Source organism: Bombina bombina, chromosome 1 (genome assembly GCF_027579735.1).
Source record: "Bombina bombina isolate aBomBom1 chromosome 1, aBomBom1.pri, whole genome shotgun sequence".
In the NCBI taxonomy this organism is placed as follows: domain Eukaryota; kingdom Metazoa; phylum Chordata; class Amphibia; order Anura; family Bombinatoridae; genus Bombina; species Bombina bombina.
Window position 1 is genome coordinate 38397974 of NC_069499.1, and position 23949 is coordinate 38421922.

Below are 23949 nucleotides of genomic sequence, written 5' to 3' on the forward strand. Positions count from 1 at the left end.
ACCAGTTTCAAAGAAGGAACGCTTGTTGCACAATTTGGATGTTGTTCGCGCTCTAAAATTCTATTTAGATGCTACAAAGGATTTTAGACAAACATCTTCCCTGTTTGTTGTTTATTCAGGTAAAAGGAGAGGTCAAAAAGCAACTTCTACCTCTCTCTCTTTTTGGATTAAAAGCATCATCAGATTGGCTTACGAGACTGCCGGACGGCAGCCTCCCGAAAGAATCACGGCTCATTCCACTAGGGCTGTGGCTTCCACATGGGCCTTCAAGAACGAGGCTTCTGTTGATCAGATATGTAGGGCAGCGACTTGGTCTTCACTGCACACTTTTACCAAATTTTACAAGTTTGATACTTTTGCTTCTTCTGAGGCTATTTTTGGGAGAAAGGTTTTGCAAGCCGTGGTGCCTTCCATTTAGGTGACCTGATTTGCTCCCTCCCTTCATCCGTGTCCTAAAGCTTTGGTATTGGTTCCCACAAGTAAGGATGACGCCGTGGACCGGACACACCTATGTTGGAGAAAACAGAATTTATGTTTACCTGATAAATTTCTTTCTCCAACGGTGTGTCCGGTCCACGGCCCGCCCTGGTTTTTTAATCAGGTCTGATAATTTATTTTCTTTAACTACAGTCACCACGGTACCATATGGTTTCTCCTATGCTATTATTCCTCCTTAACGTCGGTCGAATGACTGGGGTAGGCGGAGCCTAGGAGGGATCATGTGACCAGCTTTGCTGGGCTCTTTGCCATTTCCTGTTGGGGAGGAGAATATCCCACAAGTAAGGATGACGCCGTGGACCGGACACACCGTTGGAGAAAGAAATTTATCAGGTAAACATAAATTCTGTTTTTTAAAAAGTAATTAAAAACAGTCCAAACACTAAAAAATGAAAAAAATGAAGGGGAAAGAGAAAAAAGTCAAAGATGTATGAATCCGGCTGAAGCAGTGGCGTATTTAAGTTTTGTGCTGCCCTAGGCACTCAAAATTCTGCTGCCCTAGGCTTTAGTCCTTATTTTGGTCATAATAATTTTTAGTCAGGGTGTAACGTGACCTCTCTTTATTTTATTTTTTTATGGCCAAAGGAAATGTTCAAAAGGGCTTTATATTATATATTTATATACACACATATTTTATATATATATATATATATATATATATATACACACATTATATATATATATATATATATATATATATACATTTGTATTTTGTATGTCTGAGGAAGGGGCTAAACCCCCGAAAACGTTCACATATTTGGAATAAACCTTTGAAAAGTCCTGGTGAGTGCACTCCTTCTTTTGCTTATATATATATATACACACACACACATGCATAGCATATATATATATTTATATATATATATACACACATACGCCATTTTATAATACTAAGTACTTTTTCTTAATTTTAAATGCAATTGTGTAGATTTGGAACCCCCTAGCAGCTGCTAAACCCCATAATTGAAGCTGTATACCTTCATAAGATCTTTACTTTCAGTGTGTGTCCTACTCACTCATGCTATATGTTTGTTGGGCTGGCTATACACATGTGGTATGGGATCTCCTGATGACATCACTGCTCGTGTGAAAGCTGTGCCGAGCATTTTAAAAGCTTGTGCCTTGTTCCCAGCAGTTCCGAGTCCAGGGAGCAATGAGGCATAACAATGCACAGTCCTAAAATATTGACTGCACACACTCCCACCCCCGGCAGACAAAATATGCAGATGAGATGTCTGCAATGAGCTCCGTAACAGCACTGAAGCTGTATCTCTGCCAGCATCTCACTCACGGCAGTGTTTTCAAATTAGATCTATTCTGCTAGTGCAGTGCTGTGCTGTGTATTGCAGTCTGTAACTATTTATTTGCAAGATATGAATAGCAGCTAATAGCTTATTATGGACAGCTCATTAGCATATTTTATCTGGCAGGGGTGTGTGCTTTACATGTTCGCACTGCTCTTTTAAAAGGGCATCCCGGCAAAATCTGCCGGACATTCAGTAATATGGAAGTTTTAGACACTGCTTTATTTGAATAAGGAACACCGCTCCTATTGAGGCTCCCCAATCTGCCGCCCTCCCCAATCTGCCGCACTAGGCCTGTGCCTTGTCTGCCTAGGCGGTAATACGCCCCTGGGCTGAAGTGGTTGCAGGTTATCCGGGAGCAAAGTGAGGTCAGAGGCTGCAGAGTCCGGATGCCTAAAGGAAAAAGAAAAAAAAATACAGGCCTGGGGGCCTTTATCAAGACTATGTTTAATGTTTAATGTTCTCATTCACTTGTACTGATTTGTAATAGTATCCTTGATTGCAACTTTTTAACCCCTTTCTTTATGTAGCTTTATGTGATTTTTTTCACACAGAGAGATTTGTTACTTAAACTGTAACTCAAAATGTTAAAGTTTTTTTTATCACATTTTTTAACGCATTTCTGATCCACTGTATCTCATTTTTATGATACAGCTTACGTTGATATACACAACTAGCACACTTTATGCTTTTTTTAAATTGCACATCTTTAAAACATTGCAGCACACTTCCTGCACTTTAAAACATTGCAGCACACAAATTGCACATCTTTAAAACATTGAAGCACACTTCCTGCACTTTAAAACGTTGCAGCACACCTCCTGCACTTTAAAACATTGCAGCACACTTCCTGCACTTTCATATAGGGTTTACGCATCTACGCCGCACTCAAGCCACCCTCTTTTGGAAGCGCTCCTTTCCAAATACTTATCTCCCTTGTAAGAACAACACATCTTACCCAGACTTATTTAGGTTGGTGCCAGTGTAAAGGCGCAGTAGCTTTGCTTATCATGAGAAAGTAAACCATGGCCTAGATTTAGAGTTTGGCGGTAGCCGTCAAAACCAGCGTTAGAGGCTCCTAACGCTGGTTTTTACCGCCCGCTGGTATTTAGAGTCAGTCAGGAAAGGGTCTAACGCTCACTTTGCAGCCGCGACTTTTCCATACCGCAGATCCCCCTACGCCATTTGCGTATCCTATCTTTTCAATGGGATCTTTCTAACGCCGGTATTTAGAGTCTTGGCTGAAGTGAGCGTTAGAAATCTAACGACAAGACTCCAGCCGCAGAAAAAAGTCAGGAGTTAAGACCTTTCTGGGCTAACGCCGGTTTATAAAGCTCTTAACTACTGTGCTCTAAAGTACACTAACACCCATAAACTACCTATGTACCTCTAAACCGAGGTCCCCCCACATCGCCTCCACTCTATTAAAATTTTTTAACCCCTAATCTGCCGCTCCGTACACCGCCGCCACCTACGTTATCCCTATGTACCCCTAATCTGCTGCCCCTAATACCGCCGACACCTACATAATATTTATTAACCCCTAATCTGCCGCCCCCGCTATCGCTGACACCTGCATATTTTTTTAACCCCTAATCTGCCGCTCCGTACACCGCCGCAATCTACATTATACCTATGTACCCCTAATCTGCTGCCCCTAACAAAGCCGACCCCTATATTATATTTATTAACCCCTAATCTGCCGCCCCCAACGTCGCCTCCACCTACCTACAATTATTAACCCCTAATCTGCCAACCGGACCACACCGCTACTATAATAAATGTATTAACCCCTAATCCGCCTCACTCCCGCCTCAATAACCCTATAAGAAATATTATTAACCCCTAATCTGTCCTCCCTAACATCGCCGACACCTAACTTTACTTATTAACCCCTAATCTGCCGAACGGAACTCACCGCTACTATAATAAATGTATATATGTAACCCCTAAAGCTAAGTCTAACCCTAACACTAACACCCCCCTAACTTAAATATAATTTAAATCTAACGAAATAAATTAACTATTATTAAATAAATTATTCCTATTTAAAGCTAAATACTTACCTGTAAAATAAATCCTAATATACCTACAATATAAATTATAATTATATTGTAGCTATTTTAGGATTAATATTTATTTTACAGGCAACTTTGTAATTATTTTAACCAGGTACAATAGCTATTAAATAGTTAATAACTATTTAATAGTTACCTAGTTAAGATAATTGCAAAATTACCTGTAAAATAAATCCTAACCTAAGTTACAATTAAACCTAACACTACACTATCAATAAATAAATTAAATTAAATACCTACAATTACCTACAATTAAACCTAACACTACACTATCAATAAATTAATTAAATACAATACCTACAAATAAATACATTTAAATAAACTAACTAAAGTACAAAAAATAAAAAAGAACTAAGTTACAAAAAATAAAAAAATATTTACAAACATTAGAAAAATATTACAACAATTTTAAACTAATTACACCTACTCTAAGCCCCCTAATAAAATAACAAAGACCCCAAAATAAAAAAATGCCCTACCCTATTCTAAATTAAAAAAGTTCAAAGCTCTTTTACCTTACCAGCCCTGAAAAGGGCCATTTGCGGGGCATGCCCCAAATAATTCAGCTCTTTTGCCTGTAAAAAAAAACATACAATACCCCCCCCAACATTACAACCCACCACCCACATACCCCTAATCTAACCCAAACCCCCCTTAAATAAACCTAACACTAAGCCCCTGAAGATCTTCCTACCTTATCTTCACCATGCCAGGTTCACCAATCCGTCCTCCGAAGTCTTGATCCAAGCCTCCGAAGTCTTCATCCAAGCCCAAGCGGGGGCTGGCGATCCATAATCCGGCTGAAGTCTTCTATCAAGCGGCGGCTGAAGAGGTCCAGAAGAGGCTCCAAAGTCTTCATCCTATCCGGGAAGAAGAGGAGATCCGGACCGGCAACTATCTTGATCCAAGCGGCATCTTCTATCTTCATCCGATGACGAACGGCTCCATCTTGAAGACCTCCAGCGCGGATCCATCTTCTTCTTCCGACGTCCAACTGAAGAATGAAGGTTCCTTTAAGGGACGTCATCCAAGATGGCGTCCCTCGAATTCCGATTAGCTGATAGGATTCTATCAGCCAATCGGAATTAAGGTAGGAAAATTCTGATTGGCTGATGGAATCAGCCAATCAGATTCAAGTTCAATCCGATTGGCTGATTGGATCAGCCAATCAGATTGAGCTTGCATTCTATTGGCTGTTCCGATCAGCCAATAGAATTTAGAAGACTTTTGGCAGACGGTCCCTAAGCTTGAGAACCTCCGTGTATTACTAGGGGAGGTTTTAGCGGCTCTGAATGATTGTAACACGGTTGCAATTCCAGAGAAAGTATGTAGGCTGGATAAATATTTTGCGGTACCGGCGTGTACTGACGTTTTTCCTATACCTAAAAGGCTTATAGAAATTGTTAACAAGGAGTGGGATAGACCCGGTGTGCCTTTTTCACCCCCTCCTATATTTAGAAAAATGTTTCCAATAGACGCCACCACACGGGACTTATGGCAGACGGTCCCTAAGGTGGAGGGAGCAGTTTCTACTTTAGCTAAGCGTACCACTATCCCGGTGGAGGATAGTTGTGCTTTTTCGGATCCAATGGATAAAAAATTAGAAGGTTACCTTAAGAAAATGTTTGTTCAACAAGGTTTTATCTTACAGCCCCTTGCATGCATTGCGCCTGTCACTGCTGCTGCGGCATTCTGGTTTGAGTCTCTGGAAGAGGCCATTCGCACAGCTCCATTGGATGAGATTATGGACAAGCTTAAAGCACTTAAGCTAGCTAACGCATTTGTTTCCGATGCCGTCGTACATTTAACCAAACTAACGGCTAAGAACTCTGGATTCGCCATCCAGGCGCGCAGAGCGCTATGGCTTAAATCCTGGTCAGCTGACGTGACTTCTAAATCTAAATTGCTTAATATTCCTTTCAAAGGGCAGACCTTATTCGGGCCCGGCTTGAAAGAAATTATTGCTGACATTACTGGAGGTAAGGGTCATACTCTTCCTCAGGACAGGGCCAAATCAAAGGCCAAACAGTCTAATTTTCGTGCCTTTCGTAACTTCAAGGCAGGAGCAGCATCAACTTCCTCCGCTCCAAAACAGGAAGGAACTGTTGCTCGTTACAGACAGGGCTGGAAACCTAACCAGTCCTGGAACAAGGGCAAGCAGGCCAGAAAACCTACTTCTGCCCCTAAGACAGCATGAAGAAAGGGCCCCCTATCCGGAAACGGATCTAGTGGGGGGCAGACTTTCTCTCTTCGCCCAGGCTTGGGCAAGAGATGTCCAGGATCCCTGGGCGTTGGAGATCATATCCCAGGGATATCTTCTGGACTTCAAAGCTTCTCCTCCACAAGGGAGATTTCATCTTTCAAGGTTATCAGCAAACCAAATAAAGAAAGAGGCGTTTCTACGCTGTGTACAAGACCTCTTACTAATGTGGGTGATCCACCCAGTTCCGCGGACGGAACAAGGGCAAGTATTTTACTCAAATCTGTTTGTGGTTCCCAAGAAAGAGGGAACCTTCAGACCAATCTTGGACCTAAAGATCTTAAACAAATCCCTAAGAGTTCCATCATTCAAAATGGAAACTATTCGAACCATCCTACCCATGATCCAAGAGGGTCAGTATATGACCACAGTGGACTTAAAGGATGCCTACTTTCACATACCGATTCACAAAGATCATTACCGGTACCTAAGATTTGCCTTTCTAAACAGGCATTACCAATTTGTAGCTCTTCCCTTCGGGTTAGCTACGGCCCCGAGAATTTTTACAAAGGTTCTGGGCTCACTTCTGGCGGTCCTAAGACCGCGAGGCATAGCGGTGGCTCCGTACCTAGACGACATTCTGATACAAGCGTCAAGTTTTCAAATTGCCAAGTCTCATACAGAGATAGTTCTGGCATTTCTGAGGTCGCATGGGTGGAAGGTGAACGTGGAAAAGAGTTCTCTATTACCACTCACAAGGGTTCCCTTCCTAGGGACTCTTATAGATTCTGTAGGGATGAGAATTTACCTGACGGAGTCCAGGTTATTAAAACTCCTAAATGCTTGCCGTGTCCTTCATTCCATTCCACGCCCGTCAGTAGCTCAGTGCATGGAAGTAATCGGCTTAATGGTAGCGGCAATGGACATAGTGCCATTTGCGCGCCTGCATCTCAGACCTCTGCAATTATGCATGCTAAGTCAGTGGAATGGGGATAACTCAGATTTGTCCCCTCTACTAAATCTGGATCAAGAGACCAGAGATTCTCTTCTCTGGTGGCTTTCTCGGGTCCATCTGTCCAAAGGGATGACCTTTCGCAGGCCAGATTGGACGATTGTAACAACAGATGCCAGCCTGCTAGGTTGGGGCGCAGTCTGGAACTCCCTGAAGGCTCAGGGATCGTGGACTCAGGAGGAAAAACTCCTCCCAATAAATATTCTGGAATTAAGAGCAATATTCAATGCTCTTCTAGCTTGGCCTCAGTTAGCAACACTGAGGTTCATCAGATTTCAGTCGGACAACATCACGACTGTGGCTTACATCAACCATCAAGGGGGAACCAGGAGTTCCCTAGCGATGTTAGAAGTCTCAAAGATAATTCGCTGGGCAGAGTCTCACTCTTGCCACCTGTCAGCGATCTACATCCCAGGCGTGGAGAACTGGGAGGCGGACTTTCTAAGTCGCCAGACTTTTCATCCGGGGGAGTGGGAACTTCATCCGGAGGTCTTCGCCCAACTGATTCGTCGTTGGGGCAAACCGGAACTGGATCTCATGGCGTCTCGCCAGAACGCCAAACTTCCTTGTTACGGATCCAGGTCCAGGGACCCAGGAGTGGCGCTGATAGATGCTCTAGCAGCCCCTTGGGTTTTCAACATGGCTTATGTGTTTCCACCATTTCCGCTGCTTCCTCGACTGATTGCCAAGATCAAACAGGAGAGAGCATCGGTGATTCTGATAGCGCCTGCGTGGCCACGCAGGACCTGGTATGCAGACCTAGTGGACATGTCGTCCTGTCCACCATGGTCTCTGCCTCTGAGGCAGGACTTTCTAATTCAGGGTCCTTTCAACCATCCAAATCTAATTTCTCTGAGACTGACTGCATGGAGATTGAACGCTTGATTCTGTCAAAGCATGGCTTCTCGGAGTCGGTTATTGATACCTTAATACAGGCTCGGAAACCTGTTACCAGAAAAATTTACCATAAGATATGGCGTAAATACTTGTATTGGTGTGAATCCAAGAGTTACTCATGGAGTAAGGTTAGGATTCCTAGGATATTGTCTTTTCTACAAGAGGGTTTAGAAAAGGGCTTATCTGCTAGTTCGTTAAAGGGACAGATTTCCGCTCTGTCTATTCTTTTACACAAACGTCTGGCAGAGGTTCCAGTCGTTCAGGCTTTTTGTCAGGCTTTGGCTAGGATTAAGCCTGTGTTTAAGACTGTTGCTCCGCCGTGGAGCTTAAACTTAGTTCTTAAGGTTCTTCAAGGTGTTCCGTTTGAACCCCTTCATTCCATTGATATTAAGCTGTTATCTTGGAAAGTTCTGTTTTTGATGGCTATTTCCTCGGCTCGAAGAGTCTCTGAGTTATCTGCCTTACATTGTGATTCTCCTTATCTGATTTTCCATTCAGACAAGGTAGTTCTGCGTACTAAACCTGGGTTCTTACCTAAGGTAGTTTCTAACAGGAACATCAATCAAGAGATTGTTGTTCCATCATTATGTCCTAACCCTTCTTCAAAGAAGGAAAGACTTTTGCATAATCTGGACATAGTCCGTGCCCTGAAGTTCTATTTACAAGTAACTAAAGATTTTCGTCAAACTTCTTCCCTGTTTGTCGTTTACTCTGGGCAGAGGAGAGGTCAAAAAGCTTCGGCTACCTCTCTCTCCTTTTGGCTTCGTAGTATAATACGTTTAGCCTATGAGGCTGCTGGACAGCAGCCCCCTGAAAGAATTACAGCTCATTCCACTAGAGCTGTGGCTTCCACCTGGGCCTTTAAGAATGAGGCCTCTGTTGAACAGATTTGCAAGGCTGCGACTTGGTCTTCGCTTCATACCTTTTCAAAATTTTACAAATTTGACACTTTTGCTTCTTCGGAGGCTGTTTTTGGGAGAAAGGTTCTACAGGCAGTGGTTCCCTCCGTTTAAAGTTCCTGCCTTGTCCCTCCCATCATCCGTGTACTTTAGCTTTGGTATTGGTATCCCATAAGTAATGGATGACCCGTGGACTGAATACACTTAACAAGAGAAAACATAATTTATGCTTACCTGATAAATTTATTTCTCTTGTAGTGTATTCAGTCCACGGCCCGCCCTGTCTTTTTTGAGGCAGATCTAAATTTTAATTAAAACTCCAGTCACCACTGCACCCTATGGTTTCTCCTTTCTTGTCTTGTTTCGGTCGAATGACTGGATATGACATGTGAGGGGAGGAGCTATATAGCAGCTCTGCTTGGGTGATCCTCTTGCAACTTCCTGTTGGGAAGGGAATATATCCCATAAGTAATGGATGACCCGTGGACTGAATACACTACAAGATAAATAAATTTATCAGGTAAGCATAAATTATGTTTTTTTTTTACAGGCAAAAGAGCTGAATTATTTGGGGCATGCCCCGCAAATGGCCCTTTTCAGGGCTGGTAAGGTAAAAGAGCTTTGAACTTTTTTAATTTAGAATAGGGTAGGGCATTTTTTTTATTTTGGGGGTCTTTGTTATTTTATTAGGGGGCTTAGAGTAGGTGTAATTAGTTTAAAATTGTTGTAATATTTTTCAAATGTTTGTAAATATTTTTTTATTTTTTGTTACTTAGTTTATTTTTTATTTTTTGTACTTTAGTTAGTTTATTTAATTGTAGTTATTTGTAGGTATTGTATTTAATTAATTTATTGATAGTGTAGTGTTAGGTTTAATTGTAACTTAGGTTAGGATTTATTTTACAGGTAATTTTGTAATTATTTTAACTAGGTAGCTATTAAATAGTTATTAACTATTTAATAGCTATTGTACCTAGTTAAAATAATTACAAAGTTGCCTGTAAAATAAATATTAATCCTAAAATAGCTATAATATAATTATTATTTATATTGTAGCTATATTAGGGTTTATTTTACAGGTAAGTATTTAGCTTTAAATAGGAATAATTTATATAATAAGAGTTAATTTATTTTGTTAGATTTAAATTATATTTATCTTAGGGGGGTGTTAGTGTTAGGGTTAGACTTAGCTTTAGGGGTTAATCCATTTATTAGAGTAGCGGCAAGATCCGGTCAGCAGATTAGGGGTTAATTATTGTAGGTAGCTGGCGGCGACGTTGTGGGGGGCAGATTAGGGGTTAATAAATATAATATAGGGGTCGGCGGTGTTAGGGGCAGCAGATTAGGGGTACATAGGGATAACGTAGGTTGCGGCGGTGTACGGAGTGGCAGATTAGGGGTTAATAATAAAATGCAGGGGTCAGCGATAGCGGCGGCGGCAGAATAGAGGTTAATAAGTGTAAGGTTAGGGTGTTTAGACTCGGGGTACATGTTAGGGTGTTAGGTGCAGACTTAGGAAGTGTTTCCCCATAGGAAACAATGGGGCTGCGTTAGGAGCTGAACGCTGCTTTTTTGCAGGTGTTAGGTTTTTTTTTCAGCTCAAACTGTCCCATTGTTTCCTATGGGGGAATCGTGCACGAGCACGTTTTTGAAGCTGGCCGCGTCCGTAAGCAACGCTGGTATTGAGAGTTGCAGTTGCGGTAAATATGCTATACGCTCCTTTTTTGGAGCCTAACGCAGCCCTTCTGTGAACTCTAAATACCAGCGGTATTTAAAAGGTGCGGGGAAAAAAAAGCCAGCGTTAGCTACGCGGGTCGTTACCGACAAAACTCTAAATCTAGCCGCATGTGTTTTATTAATCTGCATTACACTCGCTCAACAATGAGATTCATGTGAATTCTAAACATTGTGAATATTGTGTACAGTTAAAGAGACAGTGGCTTAGATTTGTAGTCACGATCATGTTGGAAATTCATCGAGCATCGCTTCACCTGTCTTTCTGAGCGTATCATCAGTGGGCGTTCCTGCCATTAAAGAGACACTGAATCCAAATTTTTTATTTCAGGATTCAGATAGAGCAGCAATTTTGAGCAACTTTCTAATTTACTCCTATTATCAATTTTTCTTTGTTCTTTTGGTATCTTTCACCTAAATTACAAGTTGTGCGGTACGGCTATACCGATGAAAATTTTCATTTCGCCTGTATTACAGGCTGTGCGGTCCAGCTATAACGCTAGCGTTATAGTCTATACTGCCGCAATCCAATTTAACTATCTGAGACCAGTAGTTATGGATTTTGCGAAACATAAATGTTTCACAAAACTCATAACTAAAATGTCACAAAGTACACTAACACCTATAAACTACATATTAAGCCCTAAACCGCCAGCCCCCCACATCACTACTACTATAATAAAGCTATTAGCCCCTAAACCGCCGCCCCCCACATTGCTACTATTAAAATAAACCTATTAACCCCCATATCGCTAACACCTAAATAAAGTTATTAACCTCTAAACCACCGCCCCCACATTGATACTAATAAAATAAACCTATTAACTCCTAAACCGCCATCCCCCACAACGCAAGTAACTAATTTAATCACTAAGCACCCTAACCTAACACCCCCTAAATTAACCCCAATTACTTAAAATAAAAAAAAAAAGTTAAAGTGAAGGTAAAGTTTTGTTAAGCAGCAATGGTATTTAGGATCCTTTTAATAACTCCAATCCAGTCGCTAAGTTTGTTTTTTACAAATATTTAGTTATTTAGGTATTTTTCTAACAATAGTTTTGTTACCGTTCCGTTCAGATTCTCCTCCCATCCTCAAGTTCCGGGTTTATGATACTGTGACTTATAGAGCGGTCCCACCCGCTCTATACGTGTCTACTACGCTTGTGCACATCGAGCATGGAATAACAGCGCATGCGCATCATTTGTTCTCAGCGATCTTTTTGCATGCGTTAATCTCGGTTGTCGCTCTCTACTGCGCATGCGAAAATACTTAGCAAGTTCCTCGGCAGCTCCTACTATGACTACTACCTAAAGTTTATACTGTGCATGCGCGAAATGAGGACGCGCACGCTTGGAAAATGAGAAGTAGAAAATGTTACGCATGCGCATATAGACCCATCTGTTGATGACGAAATTTGACGGCCGCCTAACGGCCAAAGAATCAATTGGATGGCTCAACCACGTGATAGTTCTTTATAAAAAAAAAACATTGTACGGGTTGATTTTCGGAAAGCCGATTACATGACAATAAAATAAGATATCTCAGGTAATATATATTTTGGGGAATATTGATGAATGAAACTTATATTTATTTGCCTTGATATCTATAATTGTTTATAATAGAGCGTTTGACTTTACCTTCACTTTAAAATTAAAATAAAAAATACTAACATTACTTAAAATAAAAAACCTAAGATTAAATTAAGATAAATAAATCTAAACTTACAAAAAACATAGGTAGATCAAGATCTACCAGTAGATCCTGAAGGCGCTGCTGGTAGATCTGAGCCAATTTGATCAAAATGATGTGGTCAAGTTATGGGATCTCAACACTGGGGCGTGAGTAGAGTATGGTTCCTAGATGCCGCTTTATCTACCGAGGGGGTGAAGGAGCGTGTCATTAAACAGTCTGATGGTCGTACACGAAATGTGCTTCAGGATTGAATCTTGAGGGACATTGATTTCAACCAATCAATGTAGATAGTTAGAAGGGTAAGCGTCAAGCAACAGCCTTACTTAACAGCTTATTCACAGTAGTAGGCTGGGACTGATGTTTTATGTGCCTTTAAGGTTTATGTAAAATGATGTTTATCTGAATTCTGCTTTTGCTTTGGATTTCTTTGTTCTATTTTAGATGCTGTTACAAAAGCGCGAGAATTAAATGCCTCTGAAGTGGCAAAGCTACAAACTGAATTAAGGAATTTATCTCTGGAAATAGAACAGATTGGGCAGAAACAACTTAAGCTTGAAGAGAGGAATTCCTTCCTTAGGTAATTTAATTTAGATGCATCTGCAATCTAAACGTGCTGTAGCTAGTTACTTTCTCTTATTATCATCTCTGTTCTTCTTTCATTTTTTATGTCTTTTTAAAAAATAATGGTGCAGCTGTGTTACGCAGCTGCCGCTACTGACTGCCCTGCCAGCTCAGGGCCCACAGTTCTTACTATGGGCTAGATTAGTGGTGCATGATTTTAGCTCTTTCGCTCGAGCATTACTCCACCAGAAGTAATCTTTTTGCGCACGCAGATTACAAATTGAAAGTAAAAGTTTTGTGCACAAGTGAAACCTGACGCGCATTAACCAAAGGACTTTAAATGGCACAACCACGCTAACTTATTCTCCCCATAGACTAAGAAGAGCGCAGAAGAAAAAGCCTAACACTTATTGCTTGCGCGCTAACCAAACTGGAGTTATTAACATTTCACATTCCAATGTTCTTCACATAGAGGAAAATTTTACTTCCGTTATTAATTAATATATATATATATATATATATATATATATATATATATATACTGTATATATATATATATATATATATATATATATATATATATATATTCCTATGTATATCTATTTCTATAGATATATAGTGAGGGAAAAAATTATTTGATCCTCTGCTGATTTCCATCTTAATACGAGGAGAGTCCACGGCTTGATTAATTACTTGTGGGAATTCAGAACCTGGCCACCAGGAGGAGACAAAGACACCCCAGCCAAAGGCTTTAATACCCCCCCCCCCCCTTCACTCCCCTCATCCCCCAGTCATTCTTTGCCTTTCATCACAGGAGGTTGGCAGAGAAGTGTCACAAGATTCTGAGTAGTCTCTTATGGAGGTTAGTAGTCTTCGGAATGGGACTGGAGTTTTAAGTAGTCTTGTCAGCCTCTCAGTGAGAGCATGGACGAATGTTAGGGTCTGGAGAGGCTGTGTTCCTGTTCCACGGCGTAGATTCTGGTAAGATCGTTTCATTTTATACATGTAATGATAACACAAGAAGACAGGGTCACAGTGTGGCTCCTCTTATCTGTATAGAATCAAGGGTTAATATCTCCGGAAGGTGATTATTGAACAGGGGGGGATTTATACATGATTGCTTTATTGTGTTTTTTGCTGCAACATGTGTGAGATGTGGCTCTGGTAATGTCTGAACAGTCAGGTTTTTCCTTCATTTAAATTACTGCGCAGCCGGTTTAGTTTAGCGCTCTTTTTCTTGATGCGTTAGAGGGTACTCCCTCTTTGCCTAAATCTAATGCCTGTGTTTATTGTGTGGAGGCTACGGTATATCCACCTGCTCAACTATGTTCCACATGCCTTGATAAAATAGTAATATCTAAAAAAAAAAAATGTTTAGTACCACTGAGCCGTCAACCTCTGAGGGGTCTCCGTCCCACGAGGTGCGTTCCCTACAATCATCTCTGTTTACACATGCAGCTCCCCAGTGCACTACTAATCCTCCTGCGGGAGGGGCCCTGTGGACGCCAGATTTTGCTGATCAGTTGCAAACGGCGGTGTCTGCGGCTTCAGTGCTTTACCTTGCACTGCTAAGCGCAAGCAAAAGGTTAAACTTTGCTATCCTTCCCAGGGGTCATCTACTCCATTGGATGTTTCTGACACTAGATTATCCGCTGATGCAGAGGATTCCGATACTTAGGAGGACTCTTTCTCTGGGTCGGAATCTTCGGCCTCTAAATCTTCGGCTGCGGAGGAACCATACTTTAGGTTTAGGATGGAGCACTTACGCTTTTTATTAAAAGAGGTGTTGGCTACTCTAGAGGTTCCGGAACTGAAGTTACTGGAGGAACCTTCTATTCCTAAGCTTGATAAAGTTTATGAGGACAGGGTGGTGCCACAGACTTTCCCGGTTCCCGTAAAGATGGCGAATATTATAAAGAATGAATGGGAGAGACTTGGTTCCTCTTTCTCCCCTTCTTCTTCTTTTAAAAAGTTGTTCCTGGTTCCTGATTCTCAGCTAAAATTGTGGGGATCTGTCCCTAAGTTGGATGGAGCTATCTCCACGCTCGCTAAGTGCACCACTATCCCACTCAAGGATAGTTCATCGTTTAAGGAACCCATGGATAAGAAATTAGAGACCCTGTTAAGAAAGATGTTTCAGCACACGGGGTTCGTATTTCAGCCTGCATCGGCGGTCGCTGCGGTAGCGGGAGCCTCTACCTATTGGTGTGACTCTCTGTTGGAGATGATCGAGGTGGAGACTCCCCTCGATGAGATTACATGAAGAATTAAGGCCCTGATGGTAACTAATTTGTTTATCTGTGATGCAAATATGCAGATTATTCGCTTGAATGCCAAGACATCAGGCTTTTCTCTTCTGCCCGGAGGGCCCTTTAGTTGAAGTCGTGGTCTGCTGACATGACGTCCAAATCTATATTACTTTTCCTTCCATTTAAGGGAAAGGTTGTTTTCGGTCCAGGCCTGGACTCTATCATATCCACGGTCACGGGGGGCAAGGGTGCCTTTCTACCGCAGGCTAAGAAGAATAAACCTAAGGGTCCTAATTTTTGTCCCTTTATATCGTTCGGACAAGTCCCAACAATAGCAGCCTGCCGCGAAGCCCAAGCAGTCCAAGGGATCTTGGAAACCATCTCAGTCTTGTAATAAAACCAAGCAGAGCAAGAAGCCCGCCGAGACAAAGTCATCATGAAGGGGCAGCCCCCAATCCATCTCTGGATCTCGTAGGGGGCAGACTATCTCTTTTCGTGGAAGCTTGGATGAGAGACGTGCAGGATCCTTGGGTTCTGGAGGTTATTGCCCAAGTGAATCATGCTCCTCAATCAGAAAGATGGGGAAGTGGAAGAAGCTTTCTGCCCTTTGAGCTTCCCCGAATAGACAACAAACAATGCAGAAGTCTGTCTGAAATCCTTCGTAGCCTGAAGATAAAATTTCAAAGCTCGAACCACATCCAAGTTATGAAGTAACGGTTCCTTTGAAGAAGAAGGGTTAGGACACAAGGAAGGAACTACAATCTCCTGATTAATATTGCGATTAGACACAACCTTAGGGACATAAGCCTCCTCAGAGGATTACGGCTCACTCAACTAGAGCTGTGGCTTCTTCTTGGGCCTTCAGAAATGAGGCCTCTATGGAGCAGATTTGTAAGGCGGCTACCTAGTCCTCCTTACATACTTTTTAAAAATTTAACAAATTTGATGTTTTTGCTTCGGCTGAAGCAGCTTTTGAGAGAAAGGTTTTACAGGCTGTGGTGCGCTCAGACTAGGGTCCGCCTCCTTTTTTACCCTCCCGTTTTTATTCAGTGTCCTCTAGAGCTTGGGTATTTGTTTCCCACAAGTAATGAATAAAGCCGTGGACTCTCCTCGTATTAAGATGGAAAACATAAATTATGCCTGATAATTTAATTTCCATCAGTACGTGGAGAGTCCACGGCTCCTGCCCGGTTCTCCGTTTTGCGGACCTAAATTTCTTTTGTTTTTTTTCTGGCAACATTTATACCCTGATATTTCTCCTACTGTTCCTTGTTCCCTTGGCAGAATGACTGGGGGATGAGGGGAGTGGGGAAGGTATTTAAGCCTTTGGCTGGGGTGTCTTTGCCTCCTCCTGGTGGCCAGGTTCTGAATTCCCACAAGTAATGAATGAAGTCGTGGACTCTCCTCATACAGATGGAAATTAAATTATCAGGTAAGCATAATTTATGTTTTTGTACAATTGCCCACTGACAAAGAAATGATCAGTCTATAATGTTAATGGTAGGTTTATTTGAACAGTGATAGACAGAATAACAACAAAAAATCCAGAAAAACGCATTTCAAAAAAGTTATAAATTGATTTACATTTTAATGAGTCAAATAAGTATTTGACCACTTTGCAAAACATGACTTAGTACTTGATAGCAAAACCCTTGTTGGCAATCACAGAGGTCAGACATTTATTGTAGTTGGCCACCAGGTTTGCACACATCTCATGAGTGATTTTGTCCCACTCCTCTTTGCAGATCCTCTCCAAGTCATTAAGGTTTCAAGGCTGACGTTTGGCGACTCGAACCTTTCGCTCCCTCCATAGATTTTCTGTGGGATTAAGGTCTGGAAACTGGCTAGACCACTCCAGGACCTTAATGTGTTTTTTTCTTGAGCCACTCCTTTGTTGCCTTGGCTGTGTGATTTGGGTCATTGTCATGCTGGAATACCCAATCACGACCCATTTTCAATGCCCTGTCTGAGGGAAGGAGGTTCTCACCCAAGATTTTAAGGTACATGGACCCGTCCATCGTTCCTTTGATGTGGTGAAGTTGTCCTGTCCCCTTAGCAAAAAAACACCCCCAAAGCATAATGTTTCCACCTCCATGTTCTGTGCTGATTCCTCACCGTTCTCATGATCATTGAAACTCCACGAGGTGAGATCTTATGTGGAGCCCCATACCAAGAGAGATTGATAGTTATTTTGTGTTTTTTCCATTTGCGAATAATGACACAAACTGTTGTCACCTTCTCACTAAGCTGCTTGGCGATGGTCTTGTAGCCCATTCCAGCCTTGTGTAGGTCTACAATCTTGTCCCTGGCATCCTTGGACAGCTCTTTGGTCTTGGCCATGGAGAGTTTGGAATCTGATTGATTGATTGCTTCTGTGGACAGGTGTCTTTTATACAGGTAACACGCTGAGATTAGGAGCACTCCTTTTAAAAGAGTGCTCCTAATCTCAGCTTGTTACCTGTATAGAAGACATCTGGGAGCCAGAAATCATGCTGAGTGATAGGGGATCAAATACTTATTTCACTTATTAAAATGTAAATCAATTTATAACTTCAAGATGGAAACTATTGGTTCCATTCTTCCATTGGTTCAGGAAGGTCAGTTTGTGGCGACCATACACCTATAGGACGAGTATAAAATATATATGTACTTCTGACTCTGATAAGTTTAATTTTAAGTATAACCTATGCTGTCCTGTCTAATGAACATTTTTTATGTTTCTATTGAAGTCTTTATGAATGTCTGCTACATCATATTTTATCTGAGTTTTGATATACATTTTAACACATATATTTGAGAACTTCAGTCTTGGCTGAAGAGTTATGGAAGGAAAACGTTCTAAAGGACTTTTTATTTTTAAAAAAGCTGCTCACATGACTTCCGCACTTCCGTATACAGGAGCGGAGTTCAGTGAGTCTATTTATAGCCCTCTGGTGGCGCTGGATTAGAGAAACAGGCTGGGACCCAGTATACCCAGGTTCATATCCAGGTGCGGCTGTGACACAATCCACAGGCTCTATTACAAGGAGCCCGGATAGCTCAGTCGGTTGCTCATTGATCTTTAATCTCAGGGCCAAGGGTTCAAGTCCTTGTTTGGGCGTTCTCTTTAACAAATTCCTCAGGGTTCAGTCCATCAAGATGGAAACTATTGGTTCCATTCTTCCATTGGTTCAGGAAGGTCAGTTTGTGATGACCATACACCTATAGGACGAGTATTTACTCGTTTGCAATCTCAGGGATCATCACTAGTATTTAAGGTTTGACTTTCTGGAAAAGCATTTCCAATTTGTTGCTCTTCCGTTTGGTCTTGCTACGGCTCCCAGAATATTCATGAAGGTTCTGGGGACTCTATTGACAGTGATCAGATCCCAGGGAATTGCTGTGGCACCTTATCTAGACATATCTTGGTTCAGGCGTCTTCTTTCAACTAGAGAAATCTCATACAGAGATGTTTTCTTTTCTACGTTTCCATGGGTGGAAATTGAATCTGGAAAAGAGTTCCCTAGTTCCAGCTACAAAAGTGTATTTTCTAGGGACAATCATAGTTTCCCTGTCCATGAAGATTTTTCTGACGGATGTCAGAAAACCCACACTTTCTCTTGTTAAGTGTATCCAGTCCACGGATCATCCATTACTTATGGGATATATTCTCCTTCCCAACAGGAAGTTGCAAGAGTCCACCCACAGCAAAGCTGCTATATAGCTCCTCCCCTAACTGCCATTACCAGTCATTCTCTTGCAAGTCTCAACATAGATAGGAGGTCGTGAGAGTCTGTGGTTTTTTATACTTAGTTTATTTCTTCAATCAAAAGTTTGTTATTTTTAAATGGCACCGGAGTGTGCTGTTTATCTCAGGCAGTATTTGGAAGAAGAATCTGCCTGTGTTTTTTCTATGATCTTAGCAGACGTAACTAAGATCCAGTTGCTGTTCTCACACATTCTGAGGAGTAAGGTACTTCAGAGGGGGAATGGCGTGCAGGTTTTCCTGCAAATAAGGTATGTACAGTAAAATATTTTTCTAAGGAATGGAATTGACTAAGAAAATACTGCTGATACCGAAGTAATGTAAGTGCAGCCTTTAAATGCAGTGAAAGCGACTGGTACCAGGCTGATTGATAGAGATATATGCTAAGGTATGTGCAGTAATATATTTTTCTAAGGAATGGAATTGACTAAGAAAATACTGCTGATACCGAAGTAATGTAAGTAAAGCCTTAAATGCAGTGATAGCGACTGGATCAGGCTTATTAATAGACATACATACTCTTATAAGAATGTGTTTTAAAACGTTTGCTGGCATGTTTAATCGTTTTTTAACATATGTTTGGTGATAAAACTTATTGGGGCCTAATTTTTCCACCTGGCTGGCTTAAATTTTGCATAGAAACAGTTATAGGGAAGGTAATCCACAGCTCAGCTGTGGCAGTTTTGTTGTGTCTGTTTAAAAAAATGTTGTTTTTTTTTTTTTATCTGTTTTTTGCATTAAGGGGTTAATCATCCATTTGCAAGTGGGTGCAATGCTCTGTTAACTTATTACATGTACTGTAAAAATTTCGTTTGATTTACTGCCTTTTTTCACTGTTTTTCAAATTTTGACAAAATTTGTTTCTCTTAAAGGCACAGTAACGTTTGTTATATTTGCTTGTTAACTTGATTTAAAGTGTTTTCCAAGCTTACTAGTCTCTTTATTAGTTCTAACATGTCTAACATAGAGGAGGCTCTGTGTTTATTATGTTTAAAGCCATGGTGGAACCCCATTTTAGAATGTGTACCAGATGTACTGATTTTATGTTAAACAATAAAGATCATTTTTTGTATTTAAAAACATTATCACCAGAGGATTCTGTCGAGGGGGAAGTTATGCCGACTAACTCCCCACGTGTCAGACCCTTTGACTCCCGCTTTAGGGACTCACGCTCAAATGGCGCCAAGTACATCAAGGGCACCCATAGCGTTTATTTTACCAGAGGATTCTGTCGAGGGGGAAGTTATGCCGACTAACTCTCCCCACGTGTCAGACCCTTTGACTCCCGCTCCAGGGACTCACGCTCAAATGGCGCCAAGTATATCAATGGCGCCCATAGCGTTTATTTTACAAGACATGGCAAAGGTTGTGTATAATACACTGGCAGCAGTATTAGTCAGACTACCTGAAATTAAAGGAAAGCAAAACAGCTCTGGGGGTAGATACAGAGCATACAGACGCTTTAAGAACCATGTCTGATACTACCTCACAATATGCTTAGTCTGTGGGTGATATTTGTGACTCAGGGAAGATGATTTAACCTGATTCTGATATTTCTACATTTAAAATTTATGCTTGAGAACCTCCACTTGTTGCTCAGGGAGGCTTTAGCTGCTCTGAATGAATGTGTACAATCGCAGTGCCAGAGAAATTGTGTAGACTGGATAAATAATATGCAGTGCCGGTGTGTACTTATGTTTTTCCAATACCTAAAGAGGTTTACTAAAATTTTTCATAAGGAATGGGATAGACCAGGTGTGCCGTTCTCTTCCCATCCTATTTTTTAGAAGAATGTTTTCTAATAGTTGCCACCACACGGGACTTATGGCAGACAGTTCCTAAGGTGGAGAGAAGAGTTTCTACTCTAGCTAAGCGTACCACTACCTCTGGCGAGGACTGTTGTGCTTTTTTAGATCCAATGGATAAAAAATGTTTATTCAACAAGGTTTTATCCTGCAGCCCCTTGCACGCATTGCTCCTGTCACTGCTGCTGCGGCGTTCTGGTTTGAGTCTCTTGATGAGGCTTTACAGGCTCCATTGGATGAATATATTTGACAAGCTTAGAGCACTTAAGCTAGCCAATTCCTTTGTTTTCTGATGCCTTTGTTCCTTTGACTAGACTAACGGCTAAGAATTCTGTTTTTTACTATACTGGCGCGCAGAGCGCTATGGCTTATATCATGGTCAGCTGTCGTGACTTTAATAAATAAGCTACTTAACTTCCCTTCAAGGGGCAGACCCTATTCAGGCCTAGTTTGAAGGAGATTATTACTTATATCACTGGAGGAAAAGATCATGCCCTTCCTCAGGACAGGTCCAAATCAAGGGACAAAAAAGGCCTAATTTTCGTGCCTTTCGAAAATTCAAGGCAGGTGTGGCATCAACTTCCTCTAAGGCAAAATAAGAGGGAACTTTTGCTCAGTCCAAGGTGGTCTGGAGACAACCGGACCTGGAACAAAGATAAGCAGGTCAAGGAGCCTGCTGCTGCCTCTAAAACAGCATGAGGAACGGACCCCTATCTGGTAACGGATCCTATAGGGGGCAGACTTCATTCTTCGCCCAGGCGTGGGCAAGAGATGCCCAGGATCCCTGGGCATTGGAAATTATACCCCAGAGATATCTTCTGGATTTCAAAGCTTTCCCCCCCAAGAAAGGGGAGTTTTTGCCTTTCACATTTATCTGCAAACCAGATAAAGAAAGAGACATTCTTGCATTGTGTACGTGACCCATTCAGTTCCAATAGAGGAACAGGGACACAGTTTTCCTCAAATCGGTTTGTGGTTCCCAAGGAAAGGAAACCTTCAGACCTATTTTGGATCTAAAAGATCTTAAACAAATTCTTTAGAATTCTATCATTTAAGATGGAAACTATTCGTACCATCTTAACTATGATCCAGGAGAGTCAATAGAGGACTACAATGGATTTGAAGGATGCTTATCCTCACATTACGATGCATAAAGATCACCATCGGTTTTTCAGGTTTGCCTTTCTAGACAGGCATTACCAGTTTGTAGCTCTTTCCTTTGGGTTAACTACAGCCCCTAGAATCTTTATGGAGGTTCTGGGGTCACTTTGGCGGTCCTTAGGCCGCGGGGCATAGAAGTGGCCCCTTATTTAGACGACATCCTGATACAGGCGTCAAACATCCAAGTTGCCAAGTCTCATACGGACGTAGTACTGGCATTTCTGAGATCGCATGGGTGGAAAGTGAACAAGGAAAGAGTTCTCTATCCCCAATATCAAGGGTTTCCCTCCTAGGGATTCTGATAGATTTTGTAGAAATTAAAATTTACCTAACGGAGTCCAGGTTGTCAAAGTTTCTAAATTTCTGCCGTGTTCTTCATTCCATCCGCGCCCTTTGGTGGCTCAGTACATGAATGTAATCGGCTTAATGGTAGCGGCAAGGGACATAGTACCGTTTGCACGCCTACATTTCAGACCACTGCAACTATGCATGCTCAGCCAGAGGAACGGGGATTACACAGATTTGTTCTCCTGTTAAATCCGGACCAAGAAACCAGAGATTCTCTTCTCTGGTGACTATCTCGGGTCCATCTGTCCAAGGGTATGACCTTCCGCAGGTCAGATGGGACAATTGTTACAACAGATGCCAGCCTTTTAGGTTGGGATACAGTCTGGAACTCCCTGAAGGCTCAGGGATAGTGGACTCAGGAGGAGACCCTCCTTCTAATGAATATTCTGGAACTGGGAGCGATATTCCATGCTCTTCAGACTTGGCCTCAGTTAGCAACTCTGAGGTACATCATATTTCAGTCGGACAATATCACGACTGTGGCTTACATCAACCATCAAGGGGGAACAGAAGTTCCCTAGCAATGTTAGAAGTCTTAAAATAATTCACTGGACAGAGACTCACTCTTGTCTAAAAGCTATCCCTATCCCAGGTGTTGAGAACTGGGAGGCAGATTTTCTAAGTCGTCAGACTTTTCATCCGGGGGAGTGGGAATTCCCTCCGGAGGGGTTTGCACAAGATCAAGCAGGAGAGTGCTTTGGTGCTTTTGACAGCGCCTGCGTGGCCACGCAGGACCTGGTATGCAGATCTGGTGGACATGTCATCCTTTCCACCACGGTCTCTGCTTCTGAGACAGGACCCTCTACCTCAGGGTCTTTTCAACCATCTAAATATAACTAATCTGAGATGGACTGCCTGGAGACAGAACGCTTGATGTTATCAAAGCATGGCTTCTCCGAGTCAGTAATTGATACCTTAATGCAGGCATAAAAGCCTGTCTCTAGGAAAATTTAACATAAGATATGGTGTAAATATCTTATTGTTATGAATCCAAGGGTTACTCATGGAGTAAAGTCTGGATTCCCAGGATATTATCTTTTCTCCAAGATGATTTTGAGAAAAGGGTTGTCAGCTAGTTCTTTAAAAGTACAGATTTCTACTCTGTCTATTCTTTTGCACAAGCGTCTGGCAGGTATTCTAGACGTTCAGGCATTTGGTCAGGCTTTGGTTAGAACCAAGCCTGTGGTTAAAAATGTTGCTCCGCCATGGAGCTAAAAGCTGGTTCTTAAGGTTCTTCAAGGAGTTCCATTTGAACCTTTTCATTCCATAGATATCAAACTTCTATCTTGGAAAGTTCCTTTTTGGTAGCTATTTCCTCGGCTCATAGAGTCTCCGAGTTATCTGCGTTGCAATGTGATTCTCCTTATCTGGTTCTCCGTACGGATAAGGTAGTCCTGTGTACCAACCTGGGTTTTTACCTAAGGTGGTATCTAACAAGAATATCACTCAAGAGATTGTTGTTCCATTCTTGTATCCTAATCCTTCTTCAAAGAAGGAACGTCTATTACACAATTTGGACGTGGTTCGTGTTTTAAAGTTTTACTTACAAGCTACTACAGATTTTCATCAAACATTCACCTTGTTTGTTGTCTATTCTGGACAGAGGAGAGGTCAAAGGACTTCAGCAACCTCTCTGTCTTTTTGGTTAAAAAGCATAATTCATTTAGCTTATGAGACTGCTGGACAGCAGCCTCCTGAATGGATTACAGCTCATTCTACTAGAGCTGTGGTTTTCACTTGGGCCTTTTTTAAATGTGGCTTCTGT

The 23949-nt window shown here is 41.7% G+C and overlaps 1 protein-coding gene across 1 annotated transcript in view; it reads left to right on the forward strand.

Moving 5' to 3' along the window:
* LOC128652321 (repetitive organellar protein-like) overlaps positions 1-23949 on the forward strand; it is a 294662-nt gene that overhangs the window by 43353 nt on the left and 227360 nt on the right. Inside the window, exon 4 of the mRNA XM_053705258.1 lies at positions 12757-12892. Coding sequence (XP_053561233.1) covers positions 12757-12892 — 136 coding nt within the window. The remainder of the gene's footprint in view (positions 1-12756; positions 12893-23949) is intronic.